Source organism: Tamandua tetradactyla, chromosome 13 (assembly GCF_023851605.1).
Source record: "Tamandua tetradactyla isolate mTamTet1 chromosome 13, mTamTet1.pri, whole genome shotgun sequence".
Lineage (NCBI taxonomy): Eukaryota > Metazoa > Chordata > Mammalia > Pilosa > Myrmecophagidae > Tamandua > Tamandua tetradactyla.
The window spans coordinates 52,859,783-52,881,135 of record NC_135339.1 but is presented as its reverse complement, the minus strand read 5'-3'; the positions used below and the strand labels follow the sequence as shown (position 1 = coordinate 52,881,135).

The following is a 21,353-nucleotide window of genomic DNA, read 5'->3' as shown; positions in this document are numbered from 1 at the left end:
CAACAACCTCATGTACCTTGATCTGTTCATATAATCCAGTCCCAAACTACCTTACCATCTGTTCTAGTTGGCTAGCTGCTGGACGCAATATACCAGAAATGGGATGTCTTTTAAAAGGGGGAGTTTATTAAGTTGCAGATTTACAGTTCTAAGGCCATGAGCATGTCCAAATTCAGGCCTCAAGAGGAAGATACCTTCTCTGAGGAAAGGTTGCTAGCATCCGGGGTTCCTCTGTCACATGGGAAGGCACATGGCGAAGTCTCCTGGTCCTTTTGTCCTCGTTCTGGTTCAGTGGCTCTCTCTAAATGTCTCTGGGTATTTTTCTTTCTCTCTCTCCAAACTTCTCTGACTTTTGTCCCCTCATAAAGGACTCCAGTGAAGGATTAAGACCCACCTTGAATGGGCTGGGTCATCTCAATTGAAATAGCCTAACCAAAGGGTGTTACTCCAATAGTTCTGCCCCCACAAGAATAGATCAAAAGAGCATGGTCATTTCCGGAGTTCATAACAGATTCAAAGCAGCCCAGGTAGTAACTTAGTTAATAAATTCTTTAGAACTTAACATTTTTTTGTGCTATTATTTACATTAAAAATCTGTAGTCATCAGAAGCAATTATAAATTTCTAGCTTAATCAATTCCAATAATAGTCTCTTCCATCCTCCATACAATTTGCTTGCTCTTATCTCTTTGCTTTTTAATTTTATTTTAAAATATTTAAAATATTTTTTATTGATTAATATTAACATGCAAAGATACAGTCTTAACATACAAACATTCCATACATGGTATACTGGTGTACAATCAGTGGTTCACAATATCAGCACATAGCTGTGTGTTCATCACCATGATCAATTTTTGAACATTTGTATCACTCCAGAAAAAGAAATAAAAAGAAAAAAAAAACTCATGCGTGCTATACTCCTTGCCCCTACTGCTCATTGACCACTAGTATTTCATCTACCCAATTTATTTTAACCTTTGTCCCCTCTTATTATTTGTATTTTTTATCTGTATTTTTTACTCATCTCTCCATACCCTAGTTAAAAGGAATATTAGGCACAAAGTTTTCACAATCACATAGTCACATTATAAAAGCTATATCATTATACAGTCATCTTCAAGAAACAAGGCTACTGGAACACAGCTCTAGAGTTTCAGGTACTTCTCTCTAGCTACTCCAATACACCATAAACTAAAAAGGATATCTATATAATGTGTAAGAATTTAACCTCTTAACTCTGTTTGAAATCTCTCAGCCACTGACACTTGATTTATTCTCATTTCTCTCTTACCCCTTTTGGTGAAGAAGGTTTTCTCAATCCCTTGATGTTAGGTCCCTTCTCATCCCACGATTTCTGTCCCATGGTTCCAGGCAGATTTACACCCCTGGGAGTTTGGGGGAATGGGCAGTGAGTTCACTTGCTGTGTTGGCTTAGAGAGACCACCTCTGAGCAACAAAAGAGATTGTTTTGGGGATGACTCTTAGGCCTAACTTTAAATAGGCTTACCCTGTCCTTTGCAAGAATAAGTTTGATAGGGTTGAACCCCAAGATCAAGGGCTTAGCCTATTGATTTGGTTGTCCCCACTGCTTGCAAGAATAACAGAAATTCTCCAAATGGGAAAATTGAATATTTCCCCTTTTCTCTCCATTTCCCCAAGGGGGCTTTGCAAATACTTATTTATTCACTGTCCATATCACTCTGAGATTTATCGGGACATCACACTAACCTGGGCAAACCAACAAAATTTCATGCCCTGTTCAAGATTCCACATACTTATGGTGTTCGACTAAACTGACCATACATTAAATTAGATATTCCACTACCCATGATATAATTTTGCACCAAATAAACATCTCTCCCTTTAGTCTCATACAGAAGTTAAAGTTTTAAAATATGGACTATATTATCCTTTACCCAGTTTTCTGATATACCTTAATCCTATCCAGATCAGCTTCATTCATATCTCTACTTGATGTCTGATCACTTTTTCAACTTTTTGACAGTTGACTTTCATAGCTTCAGAACTCTAACTCTGAGTCTCAGATGTCACATAAATACCCAAAGTTTCTGGGAAAGACCATATTATATACAAACAGCTCAGTAGCTCAGAGTTTAGAATTTGTCACATAAATACCCGAAGTTTCTGGGAAAGACCATGTTATATACAAACAGCTCAGTAGCTCAGAGTTTAGAATTAACAGTTACACCTCCTTAATATACTCTAAGAGTTTATAATTTAGGACCCTTTGCAGTAAACCCCAGCCTGATACCCCATGCTTTTGACTTTAGTTTACTGAATTTTTTTATTATAGTTAGTCCATATGATTGCATCATGATAATATTTGTCTTTTTCTTCCAGATATATCATTCAGCATACAGCTCTTAAGGTTCATTCATTTAGTTGCATGCCTCACAACTTCATTCCTTCTTGTGGCCACTCAGTAGTCCATTCTATGTAAACACTATAGTTCCCCCTTCTGTTCTTCTGTCATTGTACCCTTAGGCCACTTCATTCATTGTGGTCACAAACACTACTGCCAGAAACACTAGTGTGCAAATGTGCATTTGGGTCCCCCCCACTCAGTTCCTCCAGGTATATCCTGAACAGCGTGGGTTTCAGGATCATATGGCAAACCCACCCCAGTCTCCTATGGAACCACCACACTGCCCTCCAAGGGGCCGCACCTCTCATTTCCCTACCAAAAATGATAGGTAGCATTTCTTTCTTTGCATTTTCTCTAACACTTGTTTCTCTCTGTTCATCTTTAGTTTCTTCACGTATCTTGCAATCCAGCCTCAGTGTATAGACATGTCTTCACCACCATAATCTATATGAAGACATTTCCTTCTCTTCCACAAAGAATACATACACCTTTCCCTATCCCCACCCCCACCCATGCCTGTTAATTTAGTTTTGGCATGGTGTCTTTGTTACATCCAGTAGAAGCATATTACAATGTTACTGTTGACTGTAGACCCTGGCTTACATTGATTGTACTTTTCCCTATATACCATCTATTTTCAGCACCCTGCAATACTGGCATTCCTTTGTTCTTTCTTATGCAAAAAACATTTTTTAATTTGTACATTTAATCATCATCATTGTACATTCTAGGCATTCCTAGATTATACTATCTCAGTCCTCATCCTCTATCTTTCCTTCTGGTTTCATACATGCTCCCAGCCCTTCTCCCTCTATCATACTCATATTCAGCTTCATTCAGTGTACTTATGTGATTGTGCTACAATCAGATAGTATTGTGCTATCCATTTCTGAATTTTTACAATCTGTTCCTTCAGTATCAATTACACAGTTCTACCCTATTTCTGTCTCTTGATGACCTTGTTCTTAACTGAAATTCTCCAAGTTCATTCATTAACATTAGTTCCTATCAGTGAAACCACATTTGTCCTTTTATTTCTGACTAATTTCACTCAGCATAATGTCCTCAAGATCCATATGTGTTATTGCATGCTTCATGACTTTATTCTGTCTTAAAGCTGCGTAATATTCCATCTTGTGTATATGCCACAGCTTGTTTAGCCACTCGTCTGTTGTTGGACATTTGGTCTGTTTCCATCTCTTGGCAGTTGTAAATAATGCTGCTATAAACATTGGTGTGCAAATGTCCTTTTGTGTCCTTGCCCTCATGTCCTCTGAGTAGATACCTAGCAATGGTATTGCCGGGTCATATGGCAGTTCTAAACTTAGCTTCTTGAGAACAGCCAGACTGCCTTCCACAGCAGTTGTACCATTTTACATTCCCACCAGCAATGAATAAATGTGCCTCTTTCTCCACATCCTCTTCAACACTTGTCGTTTTCAGGTTTTTTTGATAATGGCCGCTCTGATGGGTGTGAGGTGCTATCTCGTTATGGTTTTGATTTGCATTTTGCTAATAGCCAGGGAAGTTGAGCATCTTTTCATGTGCCTTTTAGCCATTCGTATTTCCTCTTCTAAGTGTCTGTTCATGTCTTTTGCCCATTTTGTAATTGGGTTGTCTTTTTGTTGTTCAGTTGAAGAATCTCTTCATATATTCTGGATACTAAACCTTTATCTGGTATGTGGTTCCCAAATATTGTCTCCCATTGCATAGACTGCTTTTTTACTTTATTTATTTATTTTATTATCTTTTTTTTTTTTTTTTTTTAACATGGGCAGGCACAGGAATCAAACCCGGGTCCTCTGGCATGGCAGGCAAGCATTCTTGCCTGCTGAGCCACTGTGACCTGCCCTTTTTTACTTTATTGACAAAGTTCTTTGATACACAAAAGTGTTTAATTTTGAGGAGTTCCCATTTATCTATTTCTTTCTTCAGTGTTCGTGCTTTGGGTGAAAGATCTAGGAACTGCCTCCTATTATGACTTTTATAAGATATATTCCTACATTTTCTTGTAAAAGTTTTATGATCATAGTGCTAATGTTTAGGTCTTTGATCCATTTTGAGCTAATTTTTGTATAAGATGTAAGATATGGATTCTCTTTCATTCTTTTGCATATGGATATCCGTTTCTCCTGGACAATAAGTTCCTCATTTATTGAAGAAGCTTCTCTGTCCTGGGTGAGTAGACTTGATCACCTTGTCAAAGATTAATTGTCTATAGATGAGAAGGTCTATATCTGAACACTCACTCTGTTTGACTCCATTGGTCAGTATATGTATCTTTATGCCAGTACCATGCTGTATTGACCACTGTAGTTTCATATTATGCTTTAAAGTCAGGTAGTGTGAGACCTCGCACTTCATTTTTCTCAAGATATTTTTAGCTATTCAGGGCACCCAGCCCTTCTAAATACATTTGGTTATTGGTTTTTCTGTTTCTGCAAAGTAAGTTTTTGGGATTTTAGTTGGTATTGCATTGAATCTATAAATCAATTTGGGTAGAATTGATATCTTAACTATATTTAGTCTTCTAATCCATGAACGCAGTATGTCCTTCCATTTTTTTAGGTCTTCCATGATTTCTTTCAGTGATTTCTTACAGTTTTTTGTGTATAGGTCTTTTGTATCCTTAGTTAAATTCATTCCTAAATATTTTATTCTTTTGGTTGCAATTGTAAATGGATTTTTTTCCTTGATTTCCTCCTCAGATTGCTCATTACTAGTGTATAGAAACCTACTGATTTTTGGATGTTGTTCTTGTACCCTGCCACTTTGCTGTACTCATTTACTAGCTCTTAGTAATTTTGCTGTGGATTTTTCGGGATTTTCGACATATAGTATATCATCTGCAAACAGTGAGAGTTTTACTTTGTCTTTTCAAATTTGGATACCTTGTATTTCTTTTTCTCATCTGATTGCTCTGGCTAGAACTTCCAGCACAATGTTGAATAAACAGGACAGTGTTGAATTATCAGAACAATGTCTTGTTCCTGATCTTAGGGGAAAAGCTTTCAGTCTTTCCCCATTGAGGATGATGTTGACCATGGGTTTTTCATATATTCCCTTTTTCACATAAGGAAGTTCCCTTTTATTCCAGTTCTTTGAAGTATTTTCAAGAAAGGATGTTGAATTTTGTCAAATGGTATTTCTGCATTAATCAAGATGACCATGTAGTTTTTCTGCTTTGATTTGTTGATATGGTATATTACATTAGTTGATTTTCTTATGTTGAACCATCCTTGCATACCTGGAATAAATCCCACCATCTTGATAGGGGCTAGTTGATTGTGTCTTTTAATGTAGAACAGAGATTCTATAATATAATAGGTTCATCCTAAACAAGTAATCCTGTATTCTCAGAATAGGAAGCATTCCGTGTTCTACAAAACAATAGTGAGAGATGTTTTAATATAGGATCATTTGGTTGCAAGGAGGGAAATGCCTTTTTTTTCTTTTTCAATATTTTTATTGAAAAATCTTCACACATATACAGTCCATCCACAATATACAATCAATGGCTCACAATATCATCACATTGTTGTGTATTGATCACCATGAACATTTTTAGAACATTTTCATCCCTCCAGAAAAAGAAATAAAAAGAAAAATCTTCTATGTTCCGTACCCCTTAACCCTCCCTCTCATTGACCACTAATAGCAAATGCCCTTTTAAGCTAGTTCATTTAAAAACATTTATGTGGGGCAGACCACAATGGCTTAGCAGGCAGAGAGTTCTCACCTGCCATGCCAGAGACCCAGGTTCGAGTCTCGGTGCATGCCCATTCAAAAAAAAAAAAAAAAAGAAAATTTTCATGTGGTGGGTGGTGGTGGTGTTAGTATCTGTGGTGTCGTCAAGTTTGGTTTGATGCAGGTGGACATGAAGACTACAGAATTCTTCTGGAAATAAAGTGCAGCTTCGTTCATGGGTACTGGAGTTGGAAGCTGGAATTACAACCCAGTGAAAAAACTACCTCTGTCGCCCTCCTCCTCCCTTTCTTTCTTTTCTCTCTCTCTCTGTGCATCTCTTCCGTTCTTGTCTTGCTTACTTGAGGTTTCTTCTCGGTGTGCCTCCTTGAGTTCAACTTCCCCAGACCTATCCATACAAGAGTTGTTATAGACTGTCTTTCAGTGGGGGAAAAACTCAGAAGAGTGAATGTGCTTGAACCCTCAAGAGCAGAGACTTAACAGAAGGAGCAGGTTCTCCTTGAGGTGTAAGGTAAGGCAGATAATCCCCAAAGAATGTCTAATATGGAGGTAAAGGACATTAAACCCAGAGTCACAGGGTGATCAGAGGAATGACATGGACAAGTTAAGGGGAGGGTTCTGACTACTGAAGATATATATACATTACATATAAGAAAACCACTGCTCTGTTTATTGGCCCTGAGCAGGAAACTAAAGTTCCAGGCATAAATACTAGTCCATTTTGTGAATTTGATTTTAAAATTGTCAAATTTAGGAGTACCTATAATATTGAAGGAGGTACATTTTTCCCTCTTTAAAATGAAAAAAAAAAAATGGGCAATTTTCAGCCCTTATTTAAATTAAATATAATTAAAATTAAATACTTAATTTTCCGTAAGTATTTGCCAAGGTGTCATCTTACTCCTTACCCAGTTTTCCAGCCCTGCTCCCACTTCCTGAACCTTCCTGTTGATTCACTGTAGCTTTGCATATTACTTTAAGGGCCTTCTTTCATCCTTATTGTGGCTTATCTTAATTCCCTTTACGTCCAGCCTTACATTCTTTGTAATGTACCTGCCTCAGACCTTTTATAGCTCCTTTTTCTTGAGGATTTGTTTATTTTTTCCTTTCGGGCAGGTCTTGGGGATCCCCACACATCCAAACTGTAGAATAGTCTAATGAATATACTAAGGAATGAAACACATAAGAAAGAATCCATGTAAAATTATTTGGTCTTAGATTTTCTGTTGAGAACATAAAATCTATATGTCTAAAAATAACGGTAAAGAAAAAATAAAATATATTGACATGAAATAAGCATCTATATTGAATATATTTGTTTTAAGAAGTTTTTTTTAGGCATAAAGAAAGTGTTTACTTAGTGTTATTTTGATAGATCTTTTTACTACATTGATTATAGAGTAGTGGGGAGGAGAGCTTACGTGCATTATAAGTTCCTATTAAGGGAGAGCTGCAGTGGAGAGAAGACCAGAGTCATAAAAATGAACGTCATTATTTTCTCTTTTAATTTACAGAAGTTGCTGGGTATGTTTTGCCACTGATGAAGATGATAGAACAGCTGAATGGGTGAGACCATGCAGGTGCAGAGGATCTACAAAATGGGTTCACCAGACTTGTCTACAGCGCTGGGTGGATGAAAAACAAAGAGGAAACAGTACAGCCAGAGTGGCATGTCCTCAGTGCAATGCTGAATACTTAATAGTTTTTCCAAAGTTAGGTAAGAAGATCCTTAGCACGACAACAGATGTATTTGGTGTGATTATACATGACTGTGCGCTCAGATTTAGTTTTAAATGACCTGTCCCTGCTTTTTGTGAATTCCTGTATTCCCTAGAGTTTCCTCTCTAAACTTGTCAGAAACGTTTATTTGTTTTGCTAACTATTTATAATATACCCTTAGTATAGCCCCACATTGATCCATTTGTCTTTGTATTAACTGTTTTCATTTATTTGGGCGGAGGGAATAAACCTACATGTTTAACTAAGTGCATAAAATCAAATAAGAAAGCTATAATAAAAAGCTGAGTAAAGAGCCTCATTCTCTGGTGACAGTTGGTGTAGGGGAAAGAAAGTAATAGTGTTTCTAACATTTATCTTTAGTTCTTCTATTAAGGAGTAAAAGGGAAATGAAAGATGTAATAAAATACAGATTTCAATTCATCCTTATAATCCAACTTATATGGATGTCTTTTATGAAACTGCTATCCTTTTTCTGAGAACTGACAGATGGAATAACGAAAGGTCTTTGATAATAAGGACTGGTATTGAAAAAAATTATAGCAGGCTGTTTAAAGGAAGCTGTAAATAAGGCTGGTATTTTAATTAGCACATTCCATTTTAGGCAACTGTTATGAACTGGTACCCGTTTTCTTAGTTGGTGTTTGTTCCATGCCAGTTTTGAAACATTTTTAATAACATACTTGGTTGTAAACATAAGATATAGGAAGGTCAGAAGAAAGGAATGATGTTAGAGCAGTGGCATTCAAGGAGAAATTGGAAATAATTATTAGGCAGGTTTTCTATGTGATATAGAAATGGAAGTCAAACCCACGTGGGTTTTTGGTTTGTTTATTTATTTTAGACCCATGTTTTTTAAAATAAGACAAATAAATGCAGATAATGAAGTACTTTCCTAATGTGAGAAGGTTAATAATAAGGGCAAACAAAATTTCCATGTTTGTCTATATTTGTCTAGCATAAAAAGTAGGAAGAAATAATAGCTCAAAGTAGTATTTCTTAAACATTTGGAAACCATGGATCACATGATGGATCTGTATGTACACTACTGATTTTAGATACAGTAATCACAAAGGAATTGTCCAAGATTTCTTCCCTTTTAAGATCAAAGTGATGTTTTAAAATAATTTGAACAACAGGAACAGCAGTACTGCTGTATTCTTTAATACATTTGTATCTCGCTGTATGATCTCAGAGTGAAGGTTTGAATGGATTTCTTTTCCTCTTTAGTTCTACTAGTTAAATGATCCTACCTTTCAATTATAGGTTGTTGAGAATAGCAGGAGGTATGTGATGATTCTGTTTGATGTCTTAGACATTCATATTGAAGATGAATACAAAAGATCATGACAAGATTTCTCACTTAAAACTTCGTACAGTGTTCTCTCAGGAACTGAATTGACAAATGTATGACAATGGTAAATTAAATATTTCACTTTAGGGTGTGGCGATGGGTAGAGCTCTGATCTGTCCTTTTGGTTGTACTCAGTTCTAGGCAGTATGTTTTTCAGGTTTAGTGTAGTAATTGAATGTATTTTTTAAGTATATCTAATAAATAAAACATTGGTTTCTTTATGACAATAAGGAAAGAAAATTGCTAGTTGTTGGGAAAAGAGATCTTTGGTTAAGCCATTTGTATCCTAATTTAGTCTTCATATACTATATTTTATGGAATTAACCCGTTCAGTATACTGTTTTTTTTAATTAAACATAACAACATACAGACACAAACATTCTTACCATATGATCATTCTGTTCTTGATATATAATCAGTAACTCACAATGTCATCACATAGTTGTATATTCATCATCATGATCATTTCTTAGAACATTAGCATCAATTCAGGAAAAAAAATTCATACATACCATACCCCTTACCCCTCACTTTTATTGATCAGTCTACTTTATTTTGTCAAAATTTATTTTGACGTTTGTTCCCCCTATTATTTATTTATTTTTAATGCAGTTGAGTTTTACTCGACTGTCAGTAAGGTAGGTAAAAGAAGCATCAGACACAAGGTTTTCACAGTCACACAGTCACATTGAGAAAACTATCATTATACAAGCATCTTCAAGAAACATGGCTACTGGAACACAGCACTACATTTTCAGGCAGTTCCCTCCAGTCTCCCCATTACACCTTAACTAAAAAGGTGATATCTATATAATGCGTAAGAATAACCTCCAGGGTAGCCTCTTGACTCTGTTTGGAGTCTCTCAGCCATTGATACTTTATTTTGTCTCATTTCACTCTTCCCCCTTTTGGTTGAGAAGGTTTTCTCAATCCCTTGATGCTGAGTTCCAGTTCATTCTAGGATTTCTGTCCCACGTTGCCAGGAAGGTCCACACCCCTAGGAGTCATGTCCCACGTAGCCCGGGGGAGGGCGGTAAGTTTGCTTATAGTGTTGGCTGAGAGAAAGAGGCCACATCTGAGCAACAAAAGAAGTTCTCTGGGGGTGACTCTTAGGCCTAATTGTAAGTAGACTTAGCCTATCCTTTGTGGGGTTGAGTTCCATATGAACAAACCCCAAGATTGGGGACTCAGCCTATTGCTTTGGTTGCCCCCACTGCTTGTGAGAATATCAAGAATTTTCTACATGAGGAAGTTGAATTTTCGCTCTTTCTCGCTATTCCCCCAGGGGGACTTTGCGAATACTTTTTTATTCACTGTTTAAATCACTCTGGGATTTATTGGGACATCATCTGGGCAAACCTACAAAATCTCATGCTCTACTCAAGGTTCCATGTGCTTCTGGTGTTCAATTAAGCTGTCCACATAAGTTATATTAGGAAATGCACTAATCAAAATATAAATTTTGTACCAAATAAGCATTTTTCACTTTAGTCTCACATAAGTTAAAGTTTTAAAATATGAATTACTATCTATTTTCAGCACTCTGCAGTACTGACATTCCTTTGTTCTTCCTCATGCAAAAACATTTTTAAATTTGTACATTTAGTCACTATCATTATACACTCTAGACTTTCCTAGATTATACCATCTCAGTCTTTATCATCTATCTTTCTTTCTGGTTTCATTTGTGCTCCCAGGCCTCCTCCATCATTCTCATATTCAGCTTCATTCAGTGTTTTAGCATTATTGTATTACAGTTAGGTAGTACTATTCATTTCTGAATTTTTGCAGTCAGTCCTATTGCACAATCTGTATGTATCCCTTCAGCTCCAGTTACTAAAATCACTATACTCTTGATGTCACGAAGATAGGACATTTGAGATTCTAAATCATAAAATTGTTTTGCTGATACGTCAGTGTCATGAAAAATTTTTCATCCTTCATTTGAAAAGTTTGTGTTAACATCTTTCCTCTTGACAGGCTAATCTTGTATTTGTTCCTCTTTCTTGATATAACATGCTGATATAACTTCCTTCTTTTGGGCTGCAGTTTGAATTATGTTCACAAGTTTCCATGTTTTAACACTGACTCAAGGTTAGAGGGCATATTATCATATACCAGTTATTGTCTGTGATGAAACCGTGTGTGAATTGGCTGTCAGGTGCTGTGCTCTTCCTTACTGCAAACATAGCTAGTGATCTAACCATAGTTGATGCCAGTGTATTTTCAAGTCCTTATTCAAGGTTCAAAAATAGTTAGCTGAAAGAAAATCCTGTTTCTGTAGGATAAGTTTTCATTGATAACCAGAATTAAGTCACCTACGCGTCTTGATTTATGTATTTATTACACAAGTATATGCTAATAGTTGATTCATATCTGCTCACTAGTGTTTTTATCCAGCCATTAAAAAAATATTTCTAAAAGCATACACCACGATAGTAGTTGTTCTTCCTCAGTGTATGCAAGGTATATTACAAAATGTTCAGTAGCATCATCTGATGATGGAATTTTGCCAGTAGACTGTTTAGTTTCTCTTGGAACATATTTGTCATTAGTTTTTCAGCTGACAATAGTTAGGCCTGTTTTGTCAAAAGAAGTAACTCTGAATGTAGTTTTTTTGTTTTTGTTTTTGGAGTGTATAGTCTGGGTACCGAATCTTGGTCTCTTGCATGGTGGGCGAGAATTTTAGCACTGAGCTACCCTTGTAGCCCTGAATATAGTTTTGATCTTTGCTTTTAATGAAAAAATTCATATTGGAGTTTCTGATTAGTTTACCAGAGTGGTTGAAAATGATATAAAAGCTTCAGGGACTTATTGCCCTGTTTAATAATATTTCATATGACACAATATTGGGAACATGGGAGTCCCCTAGTACAGATTAATCACTCCAAATTCACTGGTCACAAGCCCACTTTAAGATCATGCTGTTTTCATTCTATGATCTTAACTATTTTCATTTATGGTATTCTGAATTAAATGTATTTTTATCATACTGACTCTTCAATGAATACTTTTCATTTTTCTAACTTTGGGCTTTAACACAGTTAAGATTATAACGGTAGCAAAGTGTATATTTAAATAATGTAAACTCACATTGTATGAAAATATCTTAGCTGAAGCATAATGTGTGACCTTTACAGTGTAACAGCACTTAACTTAAAAGATTTTCCTTGAAAGGCATACTTAACCTTACTTTAAAAATTTTTGAAATCGGGCGGGCCGCGGTGGCTCAGCGGGCAAAGTGCTTGCCTGCTATGCCGGAGGACCTCGGTTCGATTCCCGGCCCCAGCCCATGTAACAAAAAACGGAAAAACAAAATACAATAAAACAAGAAAATGTTTAAAGATGTTTCCCTTTCTTCCTTCCTTCCTTCCTTCTATCCTTCCTTCCTTCTATCTGTCTATGTTTCCCTTTCTTCCTTCCTTCCTTCCTTCTCTCTGGAAAAAAAAAAAAAAAGATTTTGAAATATGTGTGATCAAAATCTTATCACTTTTTCCTCAAACTGTCTATAAGCCACTTGATAGATTGGCACAGATTGCCATTGGTCCCCAAACCACACTTGAGAAACACTAGCTTGAAGAAGGAATAAAAGATACAAGAAAAGATGCAGAGAAAGAGGTGATAGATAACATTCTATGGGATGATCTCTGTATAGCAAGTTTTTTGTTCTCTTAAACTTTTCGTATGGATTTAGCGTTAATCTAACTGGCTAGCTGGCCAGATATGCATCTCTTCTGGTATTTGAGGCAGGAATGAAGAGATGGTGACTTGTATATGGAGGGGTGGTGATAATGGTACATTCTTGTTCGTAGGGAACCACATTGTGATCACTTATGAAAAATACAGAGGACACATTGGATTTTCATCCCTTTCATTATGTACCACCCATCTCAGGGTTTACTTTCTTCTCTTTTCTAGTGAGTTAGGCCAATTGTACACATGCAGCTATTTTAAAACTTTGCTATTCCAGCAACATGGGCATTATGTTGGAACTGTTAGTAATGCAGAACCTTGTACCCCACCTATCTTTACTGAATAAAAATCTGCATTTTAATAAGACCCTCAAATGATTGGTAGACACATTAGAATTTAAGAGATATTGCTTTAAAGCATAAAGGGAATATTGAAAAAAAATACTGAAAGAAAATTTGCCTTCCATTAAAATTAAAGCATTTAGCCATGAAAAAGAATGAAATTCTGTTATGTACTACAGCATGGATGAAAACATTATGTTAAGTAAAATAAGCCACGAACAAAAGTATGAATACTGTATGATTCCACTTATATGAAATATCTATAATAAACATATTTGTAGGGATGAAAAGTAGATGAAGTATTACCAGAGGCCTGAGGGAAGTAGGGAGGTATGGGGAATTAACTTCTTAATGGGTACAGTTTCTGTTTCGGGTAATCAAAACATTTTGGTAATGAATAGTGGTAATGTTAGCCAACATTGTAAATGTAATTAATGCCACTGAGTTATACACTTAAAAATGGTTAAGATGATAAATTTTGTTTTATATATATATGACAAATTAAATTTTAAATATGTAACCATTTGTCCCACCAATAAAAGTTTCCATGGATTTTGAGGCCCTTTGGTAACTATGTTTAGCTGAGCAGAAGAATTCAGAGGAGTGGATCTCAAGAGGATTGTGGGAAGATGACATAGCATGAAGCTCCAGGAATCAGTCCTTACACCAAGACAGCTATTGAACTGAAGGAACTGTCTGAATCAAATGTTTGGAAACTACAGTCTAGTGGCACACTGAGCAGCATCCAAGGAGGAGCAGGAAGAAGAGGTGGATTGCAGTGAATACCTGTTTTACCCTCCCTGAAGACACTACATCCCCTTTCCCCCAGCTTTGTGGTGTAAAGCAATGGGGATCTAGAGCTCATGTTCCTGGTGCTGCTTGCTGGTGCTAGGGTGGGACATAAAGTTCTAGTTTTCAAAAAAACAGGATTATGTGGTCTGTTGGCTGTTCACTGCTTTTATTAGAGGAATCTAAAAGACAATAACCTTCCTCAGAGCTACAGGAAACAATTAAAAGGCTCTGGTAAATGGACAAGTGCTGATTCAAAAGTCATAGAGAAAGCTCCTGGCTCCCTTACTGGCTCCCCATCCCCTAACCCCTCCACAGCGTGGGGTGGAAGCAGCTTGCACTCCCATTGTGGGTCCCCAGCGCTCTTCTAGAGGGAGCAGAGTGGCCCCTGTGTTAATACTGGAGTACATGTATGTCAGTCTGTCCGGTCGCAGAGACTGAGCTCCAGAGCTTCTCTGGCTTGCCCTCCCAGTTTATCCTGAGGGCAGAAAGGCAGCTTGCAGACAGTTGGGACAGTGTGAGAAACAATTAAGGTGAAGCAGCCTGGGGCAGAAGACTATATGAAGTCACTCAGTACAGCACCCAGAAAGGGTTGGAAGTCTATTTCAAAGGAAGTAGTCTTATTAACTATAAATGGGGAATTCCTAATGCTTCTACCAAGCACAAGCCCAGAATAAGAAGCAGGCTCCATGAAGACTCCAAAAAAACAGAGAGGACCCTGCATTCCATATTTGCCTTAGGCTAACATTCTTGATAGGAAAGCCAAGCTCTGAAGGAGAACACCAACCAAAGTAGAACCAATTTGTAAAGGCACTGAAAGATACTTTTTGTCTTTGTTTTGATTAGCTTCTGGCCTTCAAGAAAATCTGTGATGTCACCAGCCTGTACAAACGTAAGAAACAGACAGCTCAGGCCCTAAATCCCATAGTTAACACTTTAAAATATCAAAATGTACAGTTTGTAACAAATAATTACAAGAAAAACAAAGAAAGAGGGAAAAATGATGGCCCATCCAAAGACAAATGTAGAAACAATGAACAAAGAGGAAAACCTCTGAACTTACTATATGGAGACTTAAAAATTATCCTTGACATACACGAATACTGCACTCAACAAAAACAAATACATATAACTTCTCAAGCGCACATGGATCATTTTTCAGGATAGACCATATATTGGGTCACAAAACAAGTCTCAATAGATTAAAATATATTGAAATGATACAATGAATATTCTCTGATCACAGTGAAATGAAGCTAGACATCAATAACAGGGAAAAATGGAAAATTCATAAATACGTGGAAATTAAGCAAATACACTCAAACAACAAGTGGGCTAAGGAGGAAATCAAAGCAAAATTAGGAAATATATTGAGGCGAATGAAAATACACCGTAACAAAATTAATGGGCTGTAACAAAGGCAGTGCTGAAAGGAAAATTTATAGCTCTCAGCATGTACATTTAAAAAGAGGAAAGACTTCAAATCAGAGACCTAACTGCAAACCTAGAAAAACCAGAAAAAGAAGAGCAAACTAAACCCAAAGTGAGCAGAAGGAAAGAAATAACAAAGATCAGAGTGGAGATAGTGAAGATAAATGAAATAGAAAACAAAACAATAGATATCCAAAAGTTGGTTCTTTGAAAAGATCAATAAAACAGACAAATCTTTAGCTAGACTTAAAAAGAAAAAAAAGAGGATAAAATAAAAAATTAAAAGAGGAATAAAACTACCAACCCCACTGAAATAAAAAGGACTCTAAAAGGGCACTATGAACAACTGTATGCCAATAAATTAGATAACCTAAATGAAATGGACGAATTCTTGAAAACACACAAAGTACACAAAGTACTTATATTAACTCAAGAAAAAAATAGATCTCAACAAACCAATTACTAGTAAAGAGATTGACTCAGTTAACAAAAACCTCCCCAAAAAGAAAAGTTCAGGACCAAATGACTCTACAGGGGAATTCTTTGAAACATTCCCGTAAGAGTTAACTCCAGTTCTGCCTAAACTCTCCTACAAAATTGAAGAGCAGGGAATATTCGCTAACTCTTTCTAAGAGGCCAACGTCACCGTCATACCAAGCCAGATAAAGATTCCACAAGAAGAGAAAACTACAGCCCAGTATATCTTATGACTGTAGATGCAAAAAGAACATATTCCTCAAGAAAATACTAGCAAACTGAATCCAAAAGGATAGTAAAACAATTGTGTACTATAATCAACTGGAATTTTCCCTGATGCAAGTGTAGTTCAACATAAGAAAATCAATTAATGTAATACACCACATTAGTAAAATGAGGGCAAAAAGCACATGATTATCTCATTTGATGCAGAAAAGGCATTTGACAACATACAGAACCCTTTCTTGAACATTTAGAACACCAGTAATAGAAGGAAACTTCCTCAACATGATAAAGGGCATGTTTGAAAATCCCACAGCTGACATTCTACTTAATGATGAAAGACTGAAAGCATTGTCTCTAAGATCAGGAACAAGATGAAGATACCCACTGTCACCATTGTTATTCAACATTGTACTCGAAGTTCTTGCCCAAGCAATTATGCAAGAAAAAGAAATGAAAGGCATCCAAGTTGAAAAGGATAACGTTTTCCCTATTTGAAAATCATATGATCCTATATACAGAAAATCCTGAAAAATCCACAACAAAGCTCTTAGGTCTAATAGATGAATTTAGCAAACTGACAAGGTATAAGATCAACACCCCAAAATCAGTAATGTTTCTATACACAAGCAAAATGAATAATTTTGAAGAAGAAATCAAGAGAATTCTATTCACAATATAGTAACTAAAAGAGTCAAGTATCTAGGGATGAATGTAACCAAAGATGTAATGACTTGAACACAGAAAACTGTAAAAGATTACTAAAGAAATCAAAAAAGACCTAAGTAAATGGAAGAACATTCTGTGTTCTTGGATTGGAAGACTAAATATCATTAAAACATCGATCTTATCCAAAACAGTTTACAGATTTAATGCACAACAACCAAAAGTCCAACAATCGGTTTTGCAGAAATAGAAAAACCAGTCATCAAAGTATGTGGAAGGGCAAGGGCCCCCAAAAGCTAAAACCACCTTGAAAAGAAGAATGAAGTTGGAATATCCACATCTTAAATCATGTTACAAAGCCACAGTAATCAAAATAGCATGGTAGTGGCACAAGGACAGATATATTTGACCAATAGAATTGAATCGAGAGCCAGAAATCAACCCTCAAACATCTGGCCAACTGATTTTTGACAAGGGGGCAAAGACCACTCAGTTGAGAAAGAATAGTCTCTTCAACAATTGGTGCTGGGAAAATGAAACGCCGTTCGCAAAAAAAAAAAAAAAAAAAGACTTCCCTCACATCGTATACTAAATCAGCTAACAGTGGGTCAAATCTAAATAAACCTCACTAGAACTAGCAAACTCCTAGGGAAATCATGGAGAAGCATCTCCAGGACCTTGTGTTAAGTAATGGTTTCTTAGACTTGACACTGCAAGCACAAGCAACAAAAGAAATAATAGATCAGTGGGACTTCATAAAAATTAAAAGCTCTCATGCCTCAAGGGACTTCAACATAAAAGTAAAATGACAACCTACACAGTGGGAGAAAATATTTGGAAACCACATATACAATAAAGGATTGATATCCAGAATAAAGAAATACTTCAACTTACCTACAGAAAGATAAGTCAGTTTTAAAATGGGCAAAAGACTTGAACAGACATTTCTTCAAAGAAGATAATATACAAATGAGTATATACCCCCAAAAATTGAAAGCAGGGATTCAAACAGATGTTTGCATATTGGTGCTCATAGCATTATTCACATTTCTAAAAGAGGGAAGCAACCCCTGTATCCACCAACCAATGAATGGGGAAATAAAATATATACATACAATGGAGTATTATTCAGCCATTAAAGGGAATGAAGTCCTGATACATGGAACAACATGGATGAACTTTGATTACATCATGTTGAGTGAAGTAAACCAGACACAAAAGGACCAATATTATATGATCTCGCTGATTTGAAACAATTAGAATGAGCAAACTCTTAGAGACAGTCTAGAATATAGGTCAACAGTGAACAGGGTGGAGATATGGAATGGAAAGTTTAGTCTTAAAATATACAAGGTTCCTGTTTGGAATGATGGAAATCTTTTCATAATGCGTGGTGATGATGGTAACAGAACACAGTGTGAACGCAGTTAACAGTACTGAAATATGTACCTGAATACAGTTAAAAGGAGAGATATTAAATTGTACATTTGGTAACAGAATAAAGATTTTTTTTTGAGCTCCGTGGAACTGTAGAGCACAAACAGTGAGCCCTAAGTTAAACCATAGACTTTAATATTACAGTTGCAAAAATGTGCTGCTATCAGTTGTAACAAATGATCCACACCAGTGCAGGGTGTTGGTGGTGAGATGGGTGGGGGAGCCCTGTATTTTGTGCATGATTGTTCTGTAAGCCTACATCTTCTCTAATGAAAAAAGTTTTTTAATGTTCCTCATTATTGTAAAGGAGATAAAGGGAAACAGAACTAAAGGTTATGAGGAAAATAATATGTGAAAAAATGTGGGAATCTCTTTGAGATTGTCAGCAAGAAGGAGACAAATACTGGAATTAAAGAACACAATAACTGAAATGAAAAATTCTCTAGATGGTTTCAGTAGCAGTTTGGCGGTCACAGAAGAAGTAGTGATCTTGAAGACAAGACAACTGAAATGATTCAAGTTGAGAAACAGAGTTTAGAAAAGGAAAAAAAATGAATGAAAAGGAACAAACAGCCTAAGAGACCTGTGGATTGTGTTATTTAAACCATTCTCTTTATCTGTTGTCTTTTTATTGGAGCATTACATTCTATTTACTTACTGATAAATTGTAGTATAAGTCTCCAAACTCTTTCCTCTCTGCAATGTCTGCTAGCTGCTGATTTCACTCACACCTAATATATTTGGGAAACTATTGGCTTTCCAAGCTACTACTGAACCAGGCAAAGGAGGATTGGGATTAGCGCAAATTAAAATGCTACAAAGCTCACTGTTAATACAGTTTATTGGTTCGGCTATTTTTCTTGAATAAACACCCCTCAGATTGTTGTAAGTTAATTTCCAGCGTTTTTGAAAGTTTGTTTTTACTGTTTTTGCCAATGTTCTGGTTGTTTTTATGGGGGAGCAGATTTTCAGAGGCCTTTATCATGCCATTCATTCTATTCCTTTTCTTTCAGACCCAAACTAGACTTGAGTATGCCCTCTCCCATTTTTACTGCCTACTTCCTAAAGTGCACTCTGATTCTTTAAATCCGTTTCTTCTGCCTTATATATAGTTTCCTCTCAAGTCTCTGCTCTGCTTCTCACCTACCTTCACCTAGTTCCCTTTTCTTCCTCATCCTTTAGACATGTGCAATTCTTTTGGGTTAACTTCCTTTTTACAGTGATACCATAAATAACTAGCTACTCTTTTTTGTCTTGTTTTGTATGATGTATGGTGGGGCTCACATTTCATTCTTTTCCATATGAATATCCTGTTATTGCAGCACTATTTCTTAAATGTGTTTTTGGAATGTGTGAGCAGGGAATCTAACCCAGGTCTTTTGCATAGCAGGCAAAAATTCTACCACTGAACTGCCTTTGCACCCTTTATTCTCTTTTTGGCTAGCTGAGTCTCTGAGGGTCACTGTTTCAGAGGAAAACCTTTGAAATATATTTAGTTTAGGGTTCATCTGTCATTGCAATTCTATCTACTAATATATTGGCTTTCTTGAAATAAGCATTAATATCACAAAAAATGTTTCAAGGCCCACCGTAAGTACCTAGACTTTTAAAATTAGTTATTATGACTGTGAATATACTAAAAATTACTCTTGATATGTTACTATTTCTAATGAGAATTGAAAATGAAACCACTCAGTATGCAAATATAAACAAAGTATTTTGTTTTCATATTGCTGTTTAGTTTGTATAGGTCTCAATAGATTAGTAGTGAATTCTTAGATGGCTTTCAGGTTGAATTTTTATTATAGTTTGTTTTTATTTATTTGTCTTATTAATTTTATTGTTGTTCTCACAAAGCTAAACATTCAGATTTCTTGTATAGAGTTCAAGATGGCTAATAATCCCCCTCAAAAAATGTCATCAAATGTCAAGTAACGTTAAAACTTAAAAGGGATAACTTCAGTAGGAATAATGAAGGCCAGTTCCTGGGAGAAACCTTTTCTGAATTTTTTGTTAAAGTCACTCATTGAGTCAGCTACCAGGCCACATATGGATTAATAGTTTCAATTAGCATTTAAACTAACGGGGTAGTATGAATTTGCGTGTTTCTCTCTTTCCTCTCTCTCTGTCTCTCCCCTTCCTCTCTCTCTGTCTCTCCCCTTCCCCTTCCATCCCTTTCTGTGCACACATAAACACATATACAACATCTGCAAAAGTGAGGGCAGGGTTAAGGAAACAAACAACAGGCAGTGAAATACCAAGGATTGGCAACCATGAAAAACCATTACTACTCCTAGGCCTGAAGGTACAGTGAAAGGCAGCTCTCAACAACAGCTGTAATAGAAGACAGGCTGCTTTTAACAGAAGCTGTGGCCTTAGAGAGATAGATACAAACTGTCTGTGGTGGGGAAGTGAGGAAATAACTACCACTCTCAGATTTTGTAGCCATTTCTCTCATTGGTTGAACCCATCACAATCCAGAGGGTAAAGTTGTGTCAAGATGCAAGGTTTTTGTTTTTTTTTTTTTTCCGCGTGGGCAGGCACCAGGAAACGAACCTGGGTCTCGGGCATGGCAGGTGAGAACTCTGCCTGCTGAGCCACTGTGGCCTGCCCAAGATACAAGTTTTTATGGTCAGCCTTCCAAGTGACAAAAGCAAGGTGGAGAAAGATGGGGAGTAGATCTGGCAAGGAAAATAAAATATATAGCATAATTAGGTTATAGACTAGCATACTTACACAATCTGTTCTATACTTGCTTTTTTTTAGCCACATATGGTAGAAACCATTTTGTATTAGTATATAAAGAGCTTTTCTTCTATTCCGCTAAATAGCATTCCATTGCATAGGTGTGCGATTATTTATATTATCACTCCCCTGTTGGTGGACATATAAGCTATATCCAAACTGTTACTATTATAGTCAGTGCCATAATGAAGAATTTTGTGTGAAATGACATTACGGTGCACGTGTGCCAAGTAATGTAAGATAAGTGATTATCTTACAGTAGATAATTGCTGAGTCAAAGGGTGTGTACATTTATAACAAGTAGGCTTTTGTAGCAATTGAACCTATTTAAACTCCCAAAAGTATATTGGAGTGCCTGCTTTCTGTTG

At 36.3% G+C, this 21,353-nt stretch overlaps 1 protein-coding gene across 4 annotated transcripts in view; it reads left to right on the top strand.

The window, feature by feature from the left end:
* The window catches only part of MARCHF5 (membrane associated ring-CH-type finger 5), a 103,941-nt gene that overhangs the window by 5,412 nt on the left and 77,176 nt on the right, over positions 1-21,353 (top strand). For all 4 annotated transcript variants that reach the window (XR_013161624.1, XR_013161623.1, XR_013161622.1 and 1 more), the window contains exon 2: positions 7,608-7,810. Coding sequence is in view for 1 of the 4 variants with exons in the window: in XM_077125451.1 (XP_076981566.1) it covers positions 7,608-7,810 (203 nt within the window). In the remaining 3 variants the exon portion in view is untranslated. The remainder of the gene's footprint in view (positions 1-7,607; positions 7,811-21,353) is intronic.